The following is a 13,183-nucleotide window of genomic DNA, read 5'->3' as shown; positions in this document are numbered from 1 at the left end:
GCTGATGGGCCCCATTTGCAAGGGGAGACTTGTGCCGCCTGATTCTTCGGCTTCTCCTGCCTGTCCGCACTGCTCTCCTCACCTCAAGGCATGTTCCATCGGCACTGCCTGTGCCTCCCGAGTGTCTGCCCTGGGAAGCCCTGTAAGCTGTTGCTTCCGTGGGCAAGCAGATGGTGGGATGGAGTGGGCGGGTGGCCGCAAAATAAGGCACCCCTGAAAATAAGCCCTAATGGGTCTTTTGGTCCGAAAAATATATACTGCTCAAAAAAATGAAGGGAACACTTAAACAACACAATGTACTGTATTTAATAGTAGGATGTCTTATCTTGTGTTCCCTTTATTTTTTTTGAGCAGTATATATAAGACCCAGTCTTATTTTCAGGGAAACATGGGTAAAATCCTAATTATGATGATGAAACAGCTAACATGTCTTCTTTGTCAGTCGGTGGGATTGTCTTTGCCAACGATGAATTTAAATATATGACTATTGTATGACTGACTGTATGACTACTGTATTATTGTGGGCCAGCAGGCACCTTTCACATTTTGCCCGACCTGTGTCATGGCCCCCTCAGAAACTGATTCGGAGGAAGAGTTGGAGCTGGGACCCTCCGACAGGGAAGGCACACCAGGGTCTGAGGACGATGCTGTCCTGGGCCCCTCAGGCGTTGGGGGAGGTGGTCGACCAGACGGAGAGCTGCCTGCCTGCACAGACACAGGGGAGGATCGGCTAATGATCAGCAAGGCTCCTGATAGGCAGCCGATCTCCTCTAACGAGGAACAGCTGCCTGCTCCACTGATCCAAGGGCAAGGAGAGTGGAGCGTAGGCAAGCCCAGGGAAGGGCTGCAAGGCTACTCGGGAGGAGGTCACCCCACCCCTCCTCACAAGGAACACCTGGAGGGGAGTAACTTAAGGAGAAGCCGTGGGGAGTGAAGCCTTTCCCTGGAACAATGCTTTGCTTTAGTTTACAGTCCCTCGGCTTTTACTCGTGCCTGTTGCTCTTTGCCTTGCCTCGCTTTGAAGACCGCTCTTCGCATTTTGTTTTGGACCTCGCCCTTCTCTTGTGGCCTATGTTCGGCCTTGGCTTCACTGGGGCTTTGGAACGGCTTCTTTTCCGGGACCTCCTTCTTGTCCTGAGGACTGCCCTGGTCTGGTGCCTGGACCCTGCCTGGCGGGCCGGACTTGGAACCCTGGGCATTGCCCTGTGAGCATGCTCCTTCTCCGGGGGCTTTGGGTGTACTATAAGGGCTGTTGTTTGGGGGACTGAGGGTGGCTGCCTTCAGGGTAGCGCGAGGGTGGAGCTTTACGGGTCATTGGAGGGCCATTGGCTGGAACTTTGTTTAAGAGAGAGAAAGAACTCTTTAGAGGCCTGCCTTGCCTTGACCACCTGGGTCATAACAGCCTCCCTACTTATGGTCTAAGACAGGAGTCCCCAACTCCCAGGCCACGGCCCACTGCTACTGGGCTGTGGCCTGCTTGACACTGGGCTGCAGGAGAAGTGGACCAAGCACACATGCATGAAGCTCCACTTCTGCGGTTGTGGTTCCCCATCTTGATGCAAGGGCTCTTCCTTTTTGACGTTGTTCAATTGTGGAGAGCTCAGTGTTTCTGATACTTTTCCGATACCTGCTTCTTTTTATCCAAATATAATGATGCACAGAAGGACCTGAGATTTTTTTTTTATTGGGGATCTGCATTGATCTTTCCCGAAAAGCTTTTAAAAATCATTTGAAATTAGGCCGAGGACCAATTGTTTTCCATCCCTCTGATTGGGAGCCTCCCATGCAACTGGACATCTACTGCCCCTAATCTTCAAAAATGGACCATCGGCAAGGACTTCACCTGAAAGAATGGCTCCTTCGCTGTCAAAGGAACCCAGTGTTTTTCTCCAGCTGAAATAAATTATAGACAGTTCTTGCAACTGGACAGAAGATAAATTCTTTGCTACCTTAATGTAGAAATATTATGAAACTTGGGAAAAATTGTATTAATGGAAGATATTTCAGAAAGATGAACTAGATACAGCCTATTGATACATTACTTTGTAGAAAAGGCTTTCTAGCTCTAATTGCATACAGTAATATAAATCCCCCTCCTTTTTTTCATTTCTACACAGAATCCATTTGCTATAGGATGCTCAGTGCATGGTGTCTGAGATTTGAACGTAAACTGCATTCTCTTTTCTCCTAATAGCTGTTCACATATCATTCTTTAATTGCTCACTATTTTGCTCCATTAATTTATAAAAGGAGATTAATATATAAGCAATCAAATGAAAAGCAATCAAATAGATTCCCTTTCTTTTGCAGTGGTTGAATCTGAAGTAGCAGAAGATCTATCATTTGAAAAACTTATAAAGCTTGCTTATTTGAATATAAGCCAAGCAGCACAAAATCTAATATTTGACTAGAGCAAATAAAGTGGGGGAAATTACAGTTGCTTGACAAAATATAGGGCATGTTTTATTAGTACAAATTCGTCATAATATTGCATCAGAATCCCTTCCTTCCTTGCCAATAAAGAAGAGATATAGATCATGTGAAAAAGGTAGAGTGGACTAGTATGTTTGGGCTTAAAATACAATTCTGGATATATTTTCTCAGAATAAATCTTGCAGGGTTCTGGGTGACCTTATGAGAGACTGGAAGACATTTGTGGACTTTCTACATGTTAGATACAATAGCAGATGGTTAACAAAGGAATTTGAAGGTTAATGTAACATTTGGACTAACCTATTCACTGTCCCCCCCCCCATTTTTCACATATATATATATTATGATTAGATGTTGGGATGAGTTGATTATTAGAGGCTTCCCCAACTGGAATGTTTCTTTATTTCTATTAAATAGGGATGGGAAAGTTTATAAATATTTGTAGACCTGTTATGTAAGAAGAAGAGAATCCATAAGCTTTCCCCGCCCCCCCCAGGATCCAGCTGGGATAGATTCTTTATGTTTAATGTCAGATTTAATTGACATTTAGGTCATTTTTTGTACACAAAATTGTGTTCGAAATTGTTGTCATTGTCGGATATACTTTTTTGTTTTTGTATTTTGTATTTTACTCTTGTTGATAAATCTATATCTATCTGTCTGTCTGTCTATCTTGCAGGTTTCAGCCTGACTTTTCAACAAACATGGAAGATAATGTCAGGAACCCTCTTACAGATAAAAAAGGGAAGTTCCCAAAATAGCTATGTCATTTTATTCAGTTCATTGTATACTTTTAAATTGCTGAGATTGTGCTATAAGCCATCCTGTGATTTATTTAAAAAGGTAAAGGTAAAGGTTCCCCCGCACATGCATGCTAGTCGTTTCCGACTCTAGGGGCCGGTGCTCATCTCCGTTTCAAAGCCGAAGAGCCAGCGCTTGTCAGAGGACGTCTCTGTGGTCATGTGGCCGGCACGACTAGATGCCAAAGGCGCATGGAACACTGTTACCTTCCCACCATAGTGGTCCCTGTTTTTCTACTTGCATTTTTTACGTGCTTTCGAACTGCTAGGTTGGCAGAAGCTGGGACGAGTAACAGGCGCTCACTCTGCTACGTGGCACTCGGGATGCAACCCACCAAACTGCCGGTCTTCTGATCGACAAGCTAAATATGATGTGTACATGGAACCAACACAGTTTGTAAATGATAGTTTATGGCTTTGCATGTTGTGTGAATCCAGCCAAATGTGGTTCATTCAATAAGCTATAGTTAAAAATAAAACATGGATTACAGAAATTCAATTTATAAATCAGATTTTAAAAAAAACCAAACAAATCTGGTGCGGTTGGAATACGAGCAGCGCCAGGGCATCTACACAGCAACTAAACCACCAAGAAAAGAAAAATGTCCCAAACCTCCAATATTAGTATGCTTCTACTTCCTCCTATGAAAAGTATATTAAAAAGTTGCTATGTTCGAAGAATTTCTGCTTAGACGTGACTCCCTCCCCCCATGCTTAAAGCCGGCCCTGTTAGCACCCACCTTTTCTTGCACTTTGTCTCTTTTATTAGGAACAAAGATTCTATTATCGTTTGTTCTCTTCTGTGTCTTTGTATTGCTCCCAAGTCTCATGATCCCTAGGCAGTGTCCAGAGTTATTTTGACATAACCTTCAAATAAGATTTACCCTGTCAGTAATAAGCAAAGTTAAACATTTTTCCAAACCTGACTTAGGTTTCATCTTTAAATAAACAAAATGAATGAAAGCAGAACTTAATTAAGGTGGACTGCAAACATCTGAGCCAAAGAGATTTAAATCTTAGAAGAAAAAAAAAATCTTCCAGCTTTCAAAAATTAGGTGAAATGAGGATTTTTTTTAGTGTGTGTGTGTTCCTTATTAATGATAGTATTAACACAATGATTGCTGGGAAGGGATATTACACAGCTGTTATTTAAGCTTAAGAAAATACAGCTTTGTTCAACAGGGAAGCCTAATTTTTGATAGTCATCACGGCATGTTCCTGTAACTCAGGGGTGTCAAACTGCCAGCCCGCAAGCCGGTTGCGTCAAACGGAGGCTGCGCCCACCCAAGCTCTGGCAATGCAAAAAAAGTCGCAATATGTCGCGACACGTTACGTGATGTGTCGAGTGTGACACCCGTGCTGTAACTGGAAAAGAGAAACAAACACTATATCCCAATTAGTTTTAGATCAGACATGTCAAACACAAGACCCGGGGGCCGGATGCGGCCCGCGAAGTGGTTTCATGTGGCCCGCGAAGCCATCCTGGAAACAGTAAGGGAACGGCCCCTGCTGTCTTGGCCCCGGCCCAGGCTGGCCAGGAGCCAATGTACAATTTTGTGGTGGTCATCTATGCTGAAATACATTCAGTCTTAGCTCCACAAGGCCATCTGGAAACAGCGAGGGATCGGCCCGTGCCATGTCGGCACTGCTCCCTCGGTGCATGCTGGGGAGGTATCACCCTTTGTGAAGAATGAAGAAATGCACCATCGCTTGGAAGTGGCCAGCACATGGCCCTGCCTACTTCGGGCAGGCTACGGGTTGGGCAGTGTTGTGCTTCTCTTCAGATTCATGCCACCCAGCTCAGCCTCTCGGCACTGTGAGTAGAGCACCCCGCTACCTGCCAAAACCAGGCAGGCTAGGGGCTGGGCAGCATTGTGCAGGTAACATCGACTCATGCTGCTCATGGCATCCCCTCCCATAGAGCCCACCAAGCTGGATATGTGAAGTAGGCGAGGGCCATGTGCTGGCCATTTCCAGGCATAGGTGCATTTCTTCATTCCTCATGAAGGATGACACTTCTCCAGCTGTGTTTCTTACCTGTTTTTCTCCCTCCCTCATCTCAAATATTTTCCCACCACTCTGTTCTTTGGAAGGAAGGAAGGAGAGGGAAGGTCTGAGGGAAGTCCTACCTTAGTCCTGCCCTGCTGCCCTTTCACCATCTCCTTGCCCCCTCCTCCTGGCCTATGCTGGGGGGTCTTCCTATTGCTAAGGAAGCTTTGGATACAAAGCCAGGTCTCCTTACATGGAGAGGGAATGGGCCTCCCTCTTGATTTTGCCCTCGTACCCATCATGAGCAACCTGGCTAAGAAGAGCAAGCACAGCAGCAGCAGCCTTGAGAAGGAGGTAAATGCAACTGGGCACCCCCTTGGGGAACTGGGGCTGGGCTTAGTGCAACGGGTGCTTGAGGGCTGGGCTAGGCATTTGACCTCCACACCACCGTCCAGCCCCCCCATGGCCTGAGAGGAACAGTGAGGCTCCTGCGGTGGACCATGCCTTGGCACTTCCCTGGTCCCATCTCCTTCTGCCAGAGACCCTCAGATCTGTCCCACTCCTGCCCAGGCCCCCATAGGCACTCTTGACACAAATGATGTAGAGCTGGCCATGCCCACCCAGTAGGCCATACGTACTTCAGCCACGCCCACCCAGTAGGCCATGCCCCCCCTGGCCACACCCAGCCCCCCCCCAGGGCAACCGCAATGCTGATGTGGCCCTCAATGAAATTGAGTTTGACACCCCTGTTTTAGATTATTAAAACTATGGTTTCCAAGCACTTACAGAATGGAGAATACATATTAGCATCCGAGGGGGGCAAACGGAAAATATATTTATACATTCACACAACTACCTATGTCACCTTACAAAACAGCATAGCGTAACACAAAAGAGAGAACATCCTGTTTAAACAGAAAGCTAGTTTCTTCATAAGAATAAATCATACCTGCCAGGGTAATTTGATAAAGTAAATAGGCAAGTCGATGTAAAACAGAATATTACCCCGTTTTATTCTTTAATTAAGGCCATAGCAATAGCGAGGCAGAGAATCTATTATTAAATTAAATTCTCCTCTGTAAAGCTTTTGCTTTTTTTGATCTAAATTTTTTTTTAAAAAAATAAAAAAAATAAACAGAACAGTTGAATTAAATCTTTTCCGTACTATTTGTCTATAAATATGTTGGCCAGATTTTCAGTATGTCATTATTTACTTATAAAATATATGCTTAGGATTGCACTGTGGAACTTTTTGTTTCAAAAATAAGATCTACAATGATGAGGAAAGCATTCTTAGAATCCAAAATGGAGTTGGGGCTGAACTTCCTTGCTCTTGTCCATGATGATACCTCCCGTCTCACAGTTAGCTAAATCCAGCCATGGTAATGCATATCTATGCCTAAACTATGCAGTTAAGCACTTATATAATCACCAGGGTAACCCACATGCTCAGACAAGCTTTTTCTGTACTCCTGGAAACAGCACGTATCTGGAAAATACTATTACTGGGCTTCTTTTAGTATGTAACTGGATTAAAAGAATACTTGTACAACCCACACCAAGTTCCTGTAGAGGTAGAAAATGCTTTGGGTTGGGGATGCCTTTGAAACTCTCACAAAATGGATGCCCCGAGAAATGGCTACCCTGGTGGGTATGGCTAATTACAAAATACTCATTTATCAGAATATCAGCACATCCTCAAATCATCTCTACCACTTAGAAGTTTTTCCTGTTGGTAAATCTAATATTACCGTGTTTTCCCGAAAATAAGACCCAACTGGAAAATAAGTCCTAGCATGATTTTTTTCTGGATGCTCTAAGTCCTATCCCAAAAACAAGCCCCAGTTAAGATCATCAGCCAGACGCATTTAGTACCGTATTTCCCTGAAAATAAGACCTAACTGGAAAAAAAAGCCCTAATGCAGGGGTGTCAAATTGCTGGCCGACGGGCCAGTTTCCTCATACCGAAGCTGCACCCACCCCATTGCCAGCAATTCAAAAAGAATGACGATATGTCGTGATACGTCATTTGACACCTGTGTCCTAATGAGTCTTTCAGAGCAAAAATTAATATAAAACCCAATCTTATTTTCAGAAAAATATGGTAAAAGCTGTAGCTTTGCTCAACAGTACACCAGCTTCATTTTCAGTTTTGTTTATTTACAAGAAAAAATAATCAGATTGCAAGAATTACTATAAATCCCAAATTATCTGGATTATTACTTGAGGAGTTTTTATGAATAAAGCCAGTCTGAAGAGGATGGTCATCAGTTATGGACATTTTGCTTCTATCAATAGTTTACTATTTGTTCTACAAGCGTTATCTCAAAAAAATAGGTGTTTCTTCCCAAACACTGTTTAAAATTGTTACTGCTGAATAACAACTCCTAGTGTATCTTGCTGCTAACTGTGCTGCTAGGAAGAGCAGTTTGTTATTTATTAAACTTATATGCCACCCACCTCACTATCAAGTGACTCTCGACAGCTCACCAACATCTGGAAGTCATAGGTTTAAAAGTGCTAAGATTCAAGTGTGCAGGACATGTATACTTTGACCTAGAAAAATTATGTGATCCTCAATACGTGATCATCTGTAGTAACTGAACAATGAAGAACTGCTACTTGCATATGTTCAGAAACACGTCTGGACCTTGATGACATGATGACTCATAACTTGTCATAATATTTGCTTCATTACAGGACATTTTGTTATGTTGTTTTTCCAGTTCTCCAACCTGTCACCCCTAAATGTATTGGATTTCCATACCCAAAGCCTCTCTGAGGATCTGAAGTCCAACATACCTGGAAAATAGCACCAGGTTGGGAACAGGTGGTTATGTGAATAATACACGCAAAGCATTGAGAGGTAGTATATCTTAGTTGTCAAGGGATTAAACAAGAGTAAAAAAATCAAAACCATCCTTACATATAGAAGCTCACTAAAGGCCAAAACTTTTCTGTCTGTACAACTTACTAGAAGATAACTCTGATCTTCAGATGAACTGCATCCTTGGGAGCTTAGAAAAAAATGCTTGCCTTTTACTGTAGTATTAATGATTTTAGTTCAATTCAGTCATTTTAAAAGCTAAAATAGTTGATGATAAAAAGAAACTATAGTGTTTTGTTTTAGATGGTTGTTTCAAGAATGTGGAATTCCATGGTGTTCTAGAACAGGGCAAAGGAACCTATTAACTTCCAGATATTTTTTCACGGAAAGCCTAGCAATCATCTCATTAGCCAACTGGCTGTACAGTACAGTTCTTCACAACGTTTAGATTGATTTTCTTGAGTTTCTTCATAAGGAAATGCATTGGTGGAGCAGTGGGCTAATGCCTCCTTAAGTAACACCAGCTGCCTGCAATTAGTGCAGGTTCGCATCCCACCAGGCTCAAGGTTGACTCAGCCTTCCATCCTTCCGAGGTAGGTAAAATGAGGACCCAGATTGTTGGGGGCATTTAAGCTGACTTTGTAATAATGTTGCTTGGGGTGTGTGTGAAAGCCCTAATAAGCAGGCATATACATAGAATGAAGGCTACTGCTAAGCTTGTAAACCGCCGTGAGTCTTCGGAGAAGGGCGGGATATAAATGGAATTTTTAAAAAAAGAAACTCAGAGTAAAACAAGATTTTTGCTCCACCACTTTGTAAGCAAGATTTTGCTGCTATAAAAAAGGCTTCCACAACATTTCTTGCCCACAATGCACTTTTTATCACGAGTTAAAGAAAGCTAGTCATAAAAGAAGCCCGTCTGACAGACGCTTCTTGGATAAGCTGAAAACTTTAATGCTTGAAGTAGGGCCATTCGCTGCTCCTTTCTCAATGTCAAATTACACCGCAAATGCTGCAAACATAGCTGCCAGACTAGGTTCCAGTTACCAGATATGAGCTACAAAACTTGGAACGAGGGGCAGAAATACATTTCTCCTCTCTGCCCTCTAGCGACGGTCTGGAGTTTTGCAAGCCAACTTTGGTGTGCCTCCTTTAAGAAAGTTGGGAAATACCCCTCGGTGCTGTAGCTCCAGCTACCGAGTCTGAAATAAAGTTAGCCATACTGTATATGCAGCGGCTCAGTGGGTTAGGACACTGAGCTTGTCGATCAGAAGGTCGGCAGTTTGGCGGGTCGAATCCCGACTGCCGCGTAGCAGAGTGAGCGCCTGTTACTCATCCCAGCTTCTGCCAGCCTAGCAGTTCGAAAGCACGTAAAAAATGCAAGTAGAAAAATAGGGACCACTACGGTGGGAAGGTAACAGCGTTCTGTGCGCCTTTGGCGTCTAGTCATGCCGGCCACATGACCACGGAGACGTCCTCGGGCAAGCGCTGGCTCTTCGGCTTTGAAATGGAGATGAGCACTGGCCCCTAGAGTCAGAAACGACTAGCACGCATGTGGGGGGGGGGAGGGGAAGAAACCTTTACCTTTACTTTATTGCATATTATTATTCCTACGGCAGGAAAGGGTTCGTTTAACTTTTGGAGCGCCTTTTGCCTTCCTTCTCCAAGAAGGTATACAGTTCCCCCCCCCCGCCTCTCTTATCAGATCCGTCTTATCAAGTGTTGACTCGGAAGTAAACCGCGCAAAATGTTCCAGGGGGCGGACTCCAAAATCAAGCGGTACCGCTCACTTCGGAGTAAAACCCTACTGAATTCACCCGACTTTCCTTCCGCGAGCTATCTCGCCGAGGATCTGGCAGATCCGTTCAATCTTTTTCTCTGCCGCCGTCCGTCGGCGTTGGCCGCCCTCTCTCTCTCTCTCTCTCTCTCTCCGAGCGCTCTCCTTTGCTTGATTCGCTCTGTCATCAGCCTTTCGGATCCTCAGAGCCGATCGGCTGCTCATTCTCATTCCGCTTGGCAACTTCTGCCTCCCCGGCGTGCGGCTTCTCCTCGCCCAGCCTCCGCCCCTTCGGCGCGCTCCCTCCCTCGCCGTGTGGCTGGCTGGCTGGCAGGAAGGATGGGAGAGAGGGAGGGAGGGGACGAGCGAGCCAGCCAGCGAACTGCAGATGAGGGTTAAAGGTGCCGCCGGCTGGAAGTTTGAAGAAGGTCGCCGTTTGTGAGCTCCGGCAGCGGCGGCGGCAGCAGCATCATGGCGGAGCAGAGCGACTCGCCCGTTCACGTCCAGCAGCCCCAGCCGGCGCCGGCTGCACCGCCCCCGACTCCTCAGCCTCCCGCACCTCAAGCCGCCGGCTGGCCCATTTGCCGGGACGCCTACGAACTGCAGGAGGTGATCGGTCAGTGGCGCTTTAGAAGGGAGGCGGCTGCTGTCGCTGGCGGAGGCGAGGGAGGGAGGGAGGGCTGACTGACTGACTGACTGAAGGGGGAAAGAGAGAGTTCAATGCTTCGTCAGCCGGCTTTGGGGCCTAGCGGCGTTTTCGTGTGAACTTGGAAGCCCCGGTGGTGGCTCCACATTGCGGTGTGGCGGATGCGCCCGCCACACTGCAGCAATTGACTGCAGCTGCAAACTTGGGACTTTCTTCTGCTCGCCGGGCGCCCGGCCTGGCTCGCGACGTTCCATCTGTTCGGGGAGGAGGGGCGGGGGCGTTCTAGAAGGCTCGGGGCCGGCAATTCGCCTGTGTGTCTGGAGGGGGGGTGGGGGGGGTGAGGCAGCGACGCCCGGGAGAAGCACCCGAGCTTCTCCTCCTCCTCCTCCTCCTCCTCCTCCTCCCCCCCTCCCGCCTCCTCCCTGGCTCCTGGCTTTTCTCCCTTGGGCAGGGGTCGGCAACCTCGGCTCTTTTATGACTCGTGGACTTCAACTCCCAGAATTCCTGAGCCAGCATAGCTGGCTCAGGAATTCTGGGAGTTGAAGTCCACGAGTCATAAAAGAGCCGAGGTTGCCGACCCCTGCCCTTGGGGTTTCTCGCCAGCCCTGTTTTGCCTCTTCGCTGTCCTGAGGTAGATCGCCTCGAAGTTGCCATGGCACTTCTTTGGGGCTTTCTCGAAGAGGGGGAAGGTCCTAACTTCCACCCCCACCCCACCCTCGCACACACACACACACACACACACACACACACACACACACACACACACACACACAAAACCCTCCTCTTTGGCTGCTGTGATTACGCCCGTATGGCGAAACGTATCTTAATCGCTGACCTCTCCCACTCTTCTTTTTCTTTTTCCTTCCCCCCCTCCTCCTTCTTCTTCCTATTAATATCTGTTTTATCCAGCTGCAGAGTCCCGCCCGATGTGCGGTCTCCCAAAAACAAACAAACCACATTTGCCGTTTTAGATGGACTTGTAAGAATTATCCGAATTTATCTCGCTGCTTGGTGCAATCAAGGGATGAGGGCTCTAGGGTTGCCTTTCTCCAAATCTTTTTTTTTTTTTAATTTCTAGCCTAACCCTCCCTTTGGTTTAATTTTATATCGGTGTTTTATTTTTTAGACAGGCTTTTTTTTTATAAAAAAAATGTGTCTGGCAAGGCATCCCGCTTGCCGTTCTGAGCTTATATAGTTTTTAATTGTGCCCAATCATTCCTCTGCTAGGGTTAACGTAGAGATACTATGAGAGTTTTTAGACAGAGAAGCAGTATTATTAGTCCGAGGTGCTGCAATTTGTTTCTTGCTTCTCCTCTGTTTCTGAGAGAAAAAGAGCCCAGCTGGGGGAGGGGAATGACTTGGATGCTCTGTTGGCCTTTAGTTGGTTTTCCTACTAAGTTATGGATAAGGAGGCCAGAAATCAGCAGGGAAAGAAAAAGAAAAAAAAAAGCTAACAATCCAGGAATTTTATTATTTTGCAAGTTGTACTCTTCAGCTATCATTGGATACTCTGGACTCCAGTTCATCTTGCAGTTCTAACACTGATCACCAACCGCTGAAACACTGGAAAAGAAATTTTTTTTAAAAAGGGGGGAACTGTCCTTCCATCTCCTGCTCTGACCCGAATGTTTGAAAAGATCCAGACATTCTGTGTCTGCTCCCCATGGGGAAGATGCAGCTCTTCTATGTTCGGCCTACCTAAAAATGGTTAAGTAGAAATCTCCCCCTCCTTTTAATCAATTTTTTTCCCTCTGCTGTCTTATCATTCATAGGCCTTCTTTGTTTTATGATGGTACAAAATAATCTGAAAGGTGCTCTTTAAGTTATCTAAATTATCCTGTTTTCTGATCTGGCAGAAGTCTCTAGCAAGCTTCCAACTCTGGAGTTTGACATTCTTCAGGCATGCTTGTGAATTGTCCACAGCTGAAGAAAATAAAGGAAGAATGGCTTGTTCATCTACTTCCTTAAAGAATGAGGTTGCATTCTCTGTGGCTCACTGAAATTACTCAGCTTCAGTAATCTGAATGGCTTACTTTTGGATCTGTAGATTGCATTATTCCATTTATTAGATGCTCTCAAACATTAATGAGAATGGTAAGATCAGTCATCAAGAAAGAACATTACAGGGATGATAAAGTCATAGTAACCAACCAGATTTCACATTTTGATAGGTAAATATGTGGTTTGTACAATTTTTGTTTGGAAAAAATGAAACTTCTGTAAGAGGATACGAGATGTATGTCTGTGTTGCGGGGCTGTTTAGGTAAATTGTACCTTGTGCTGAATTATTTAGATTTTCAAAAATACTTTTCTAGAAAGACAAGCAAATGAAGGTCTGCCTTCCATTATTTGACATTGATTAGAATTTGTAAGCCTTTGTGAAGAAACAGACCGAAGCTAAAATAGCTTCCTGCTAGTTACACATTTGGTGTTATTAGATTTTTATCTAACCCTTCTAATCTGTAACTCAAGGTGGGAGAACATCTATTTCCCCTGCTTGCTATTTCCCCACAACAAAAACCCCATGAGGGTTGGTTTGAGACAGAGTGACTGGCCCAAAGTCATACAGCTGGCTTCCACGATGAAGTGAGTTCTAGAATTCACAGTCTTCTGTTTTTTACGTCAGCATCTTTACCACTATACCATACTGGCTCTCAATTACCTAAATATATTGAGTGACCTTTTATCTTATAGTTCAGTCTTTTGTATTT

The 13,183-nt window shown here is 45.2% G+C and overlaps 1 protein-coding gene across 4 annotated transcripts in view; it reads left to right on the top strand.

Moving 5' to 3' along the window:
- The first annotated feature begins 10,187 nt into the window (after window positions 1-10,187).
- STK39 (serine/threonine kinase 39) overlaps window positions 10,188-13,183 on the top strand; it is a 145,494-nt gene continuing 142,498 nt past the window's right edge. For all 4 annotated transcript variants that reach the window (XR_014492836.1, XM_083365609.1, XM_083365608.1 and 1 more), the window contains exon 1: window positions 10,188-10,442. Coding sequence is in view for 3 of the 4 variants with exons in the window: in XM_083365609.1 (XP_083221735.1) it covers window positions 10,298-10,442 (145 nt within the window). In the remaining variant the exon portion in view is untranslated. The remainder of the gene's footprint in view (window positions 10,443-13,183) is intronic.

The sequence above is a fragment of the Vipera ursinii genome (assembly GCF_947247035.1).
Source record: "Vipera ursinii genome assembly, chromosome: 1".
Lineage (NCBI taxonomy): Eukaryota > Metazoa > Chordata > Lepidosauria > Squamata > Viperidae > Vipera > Vipera ursinii.
The sequence above is the reverse complement of the archived record's forward strand: the minus strand, read 5'-3'. Positions and strand labels throughout refer to the sequence as shown.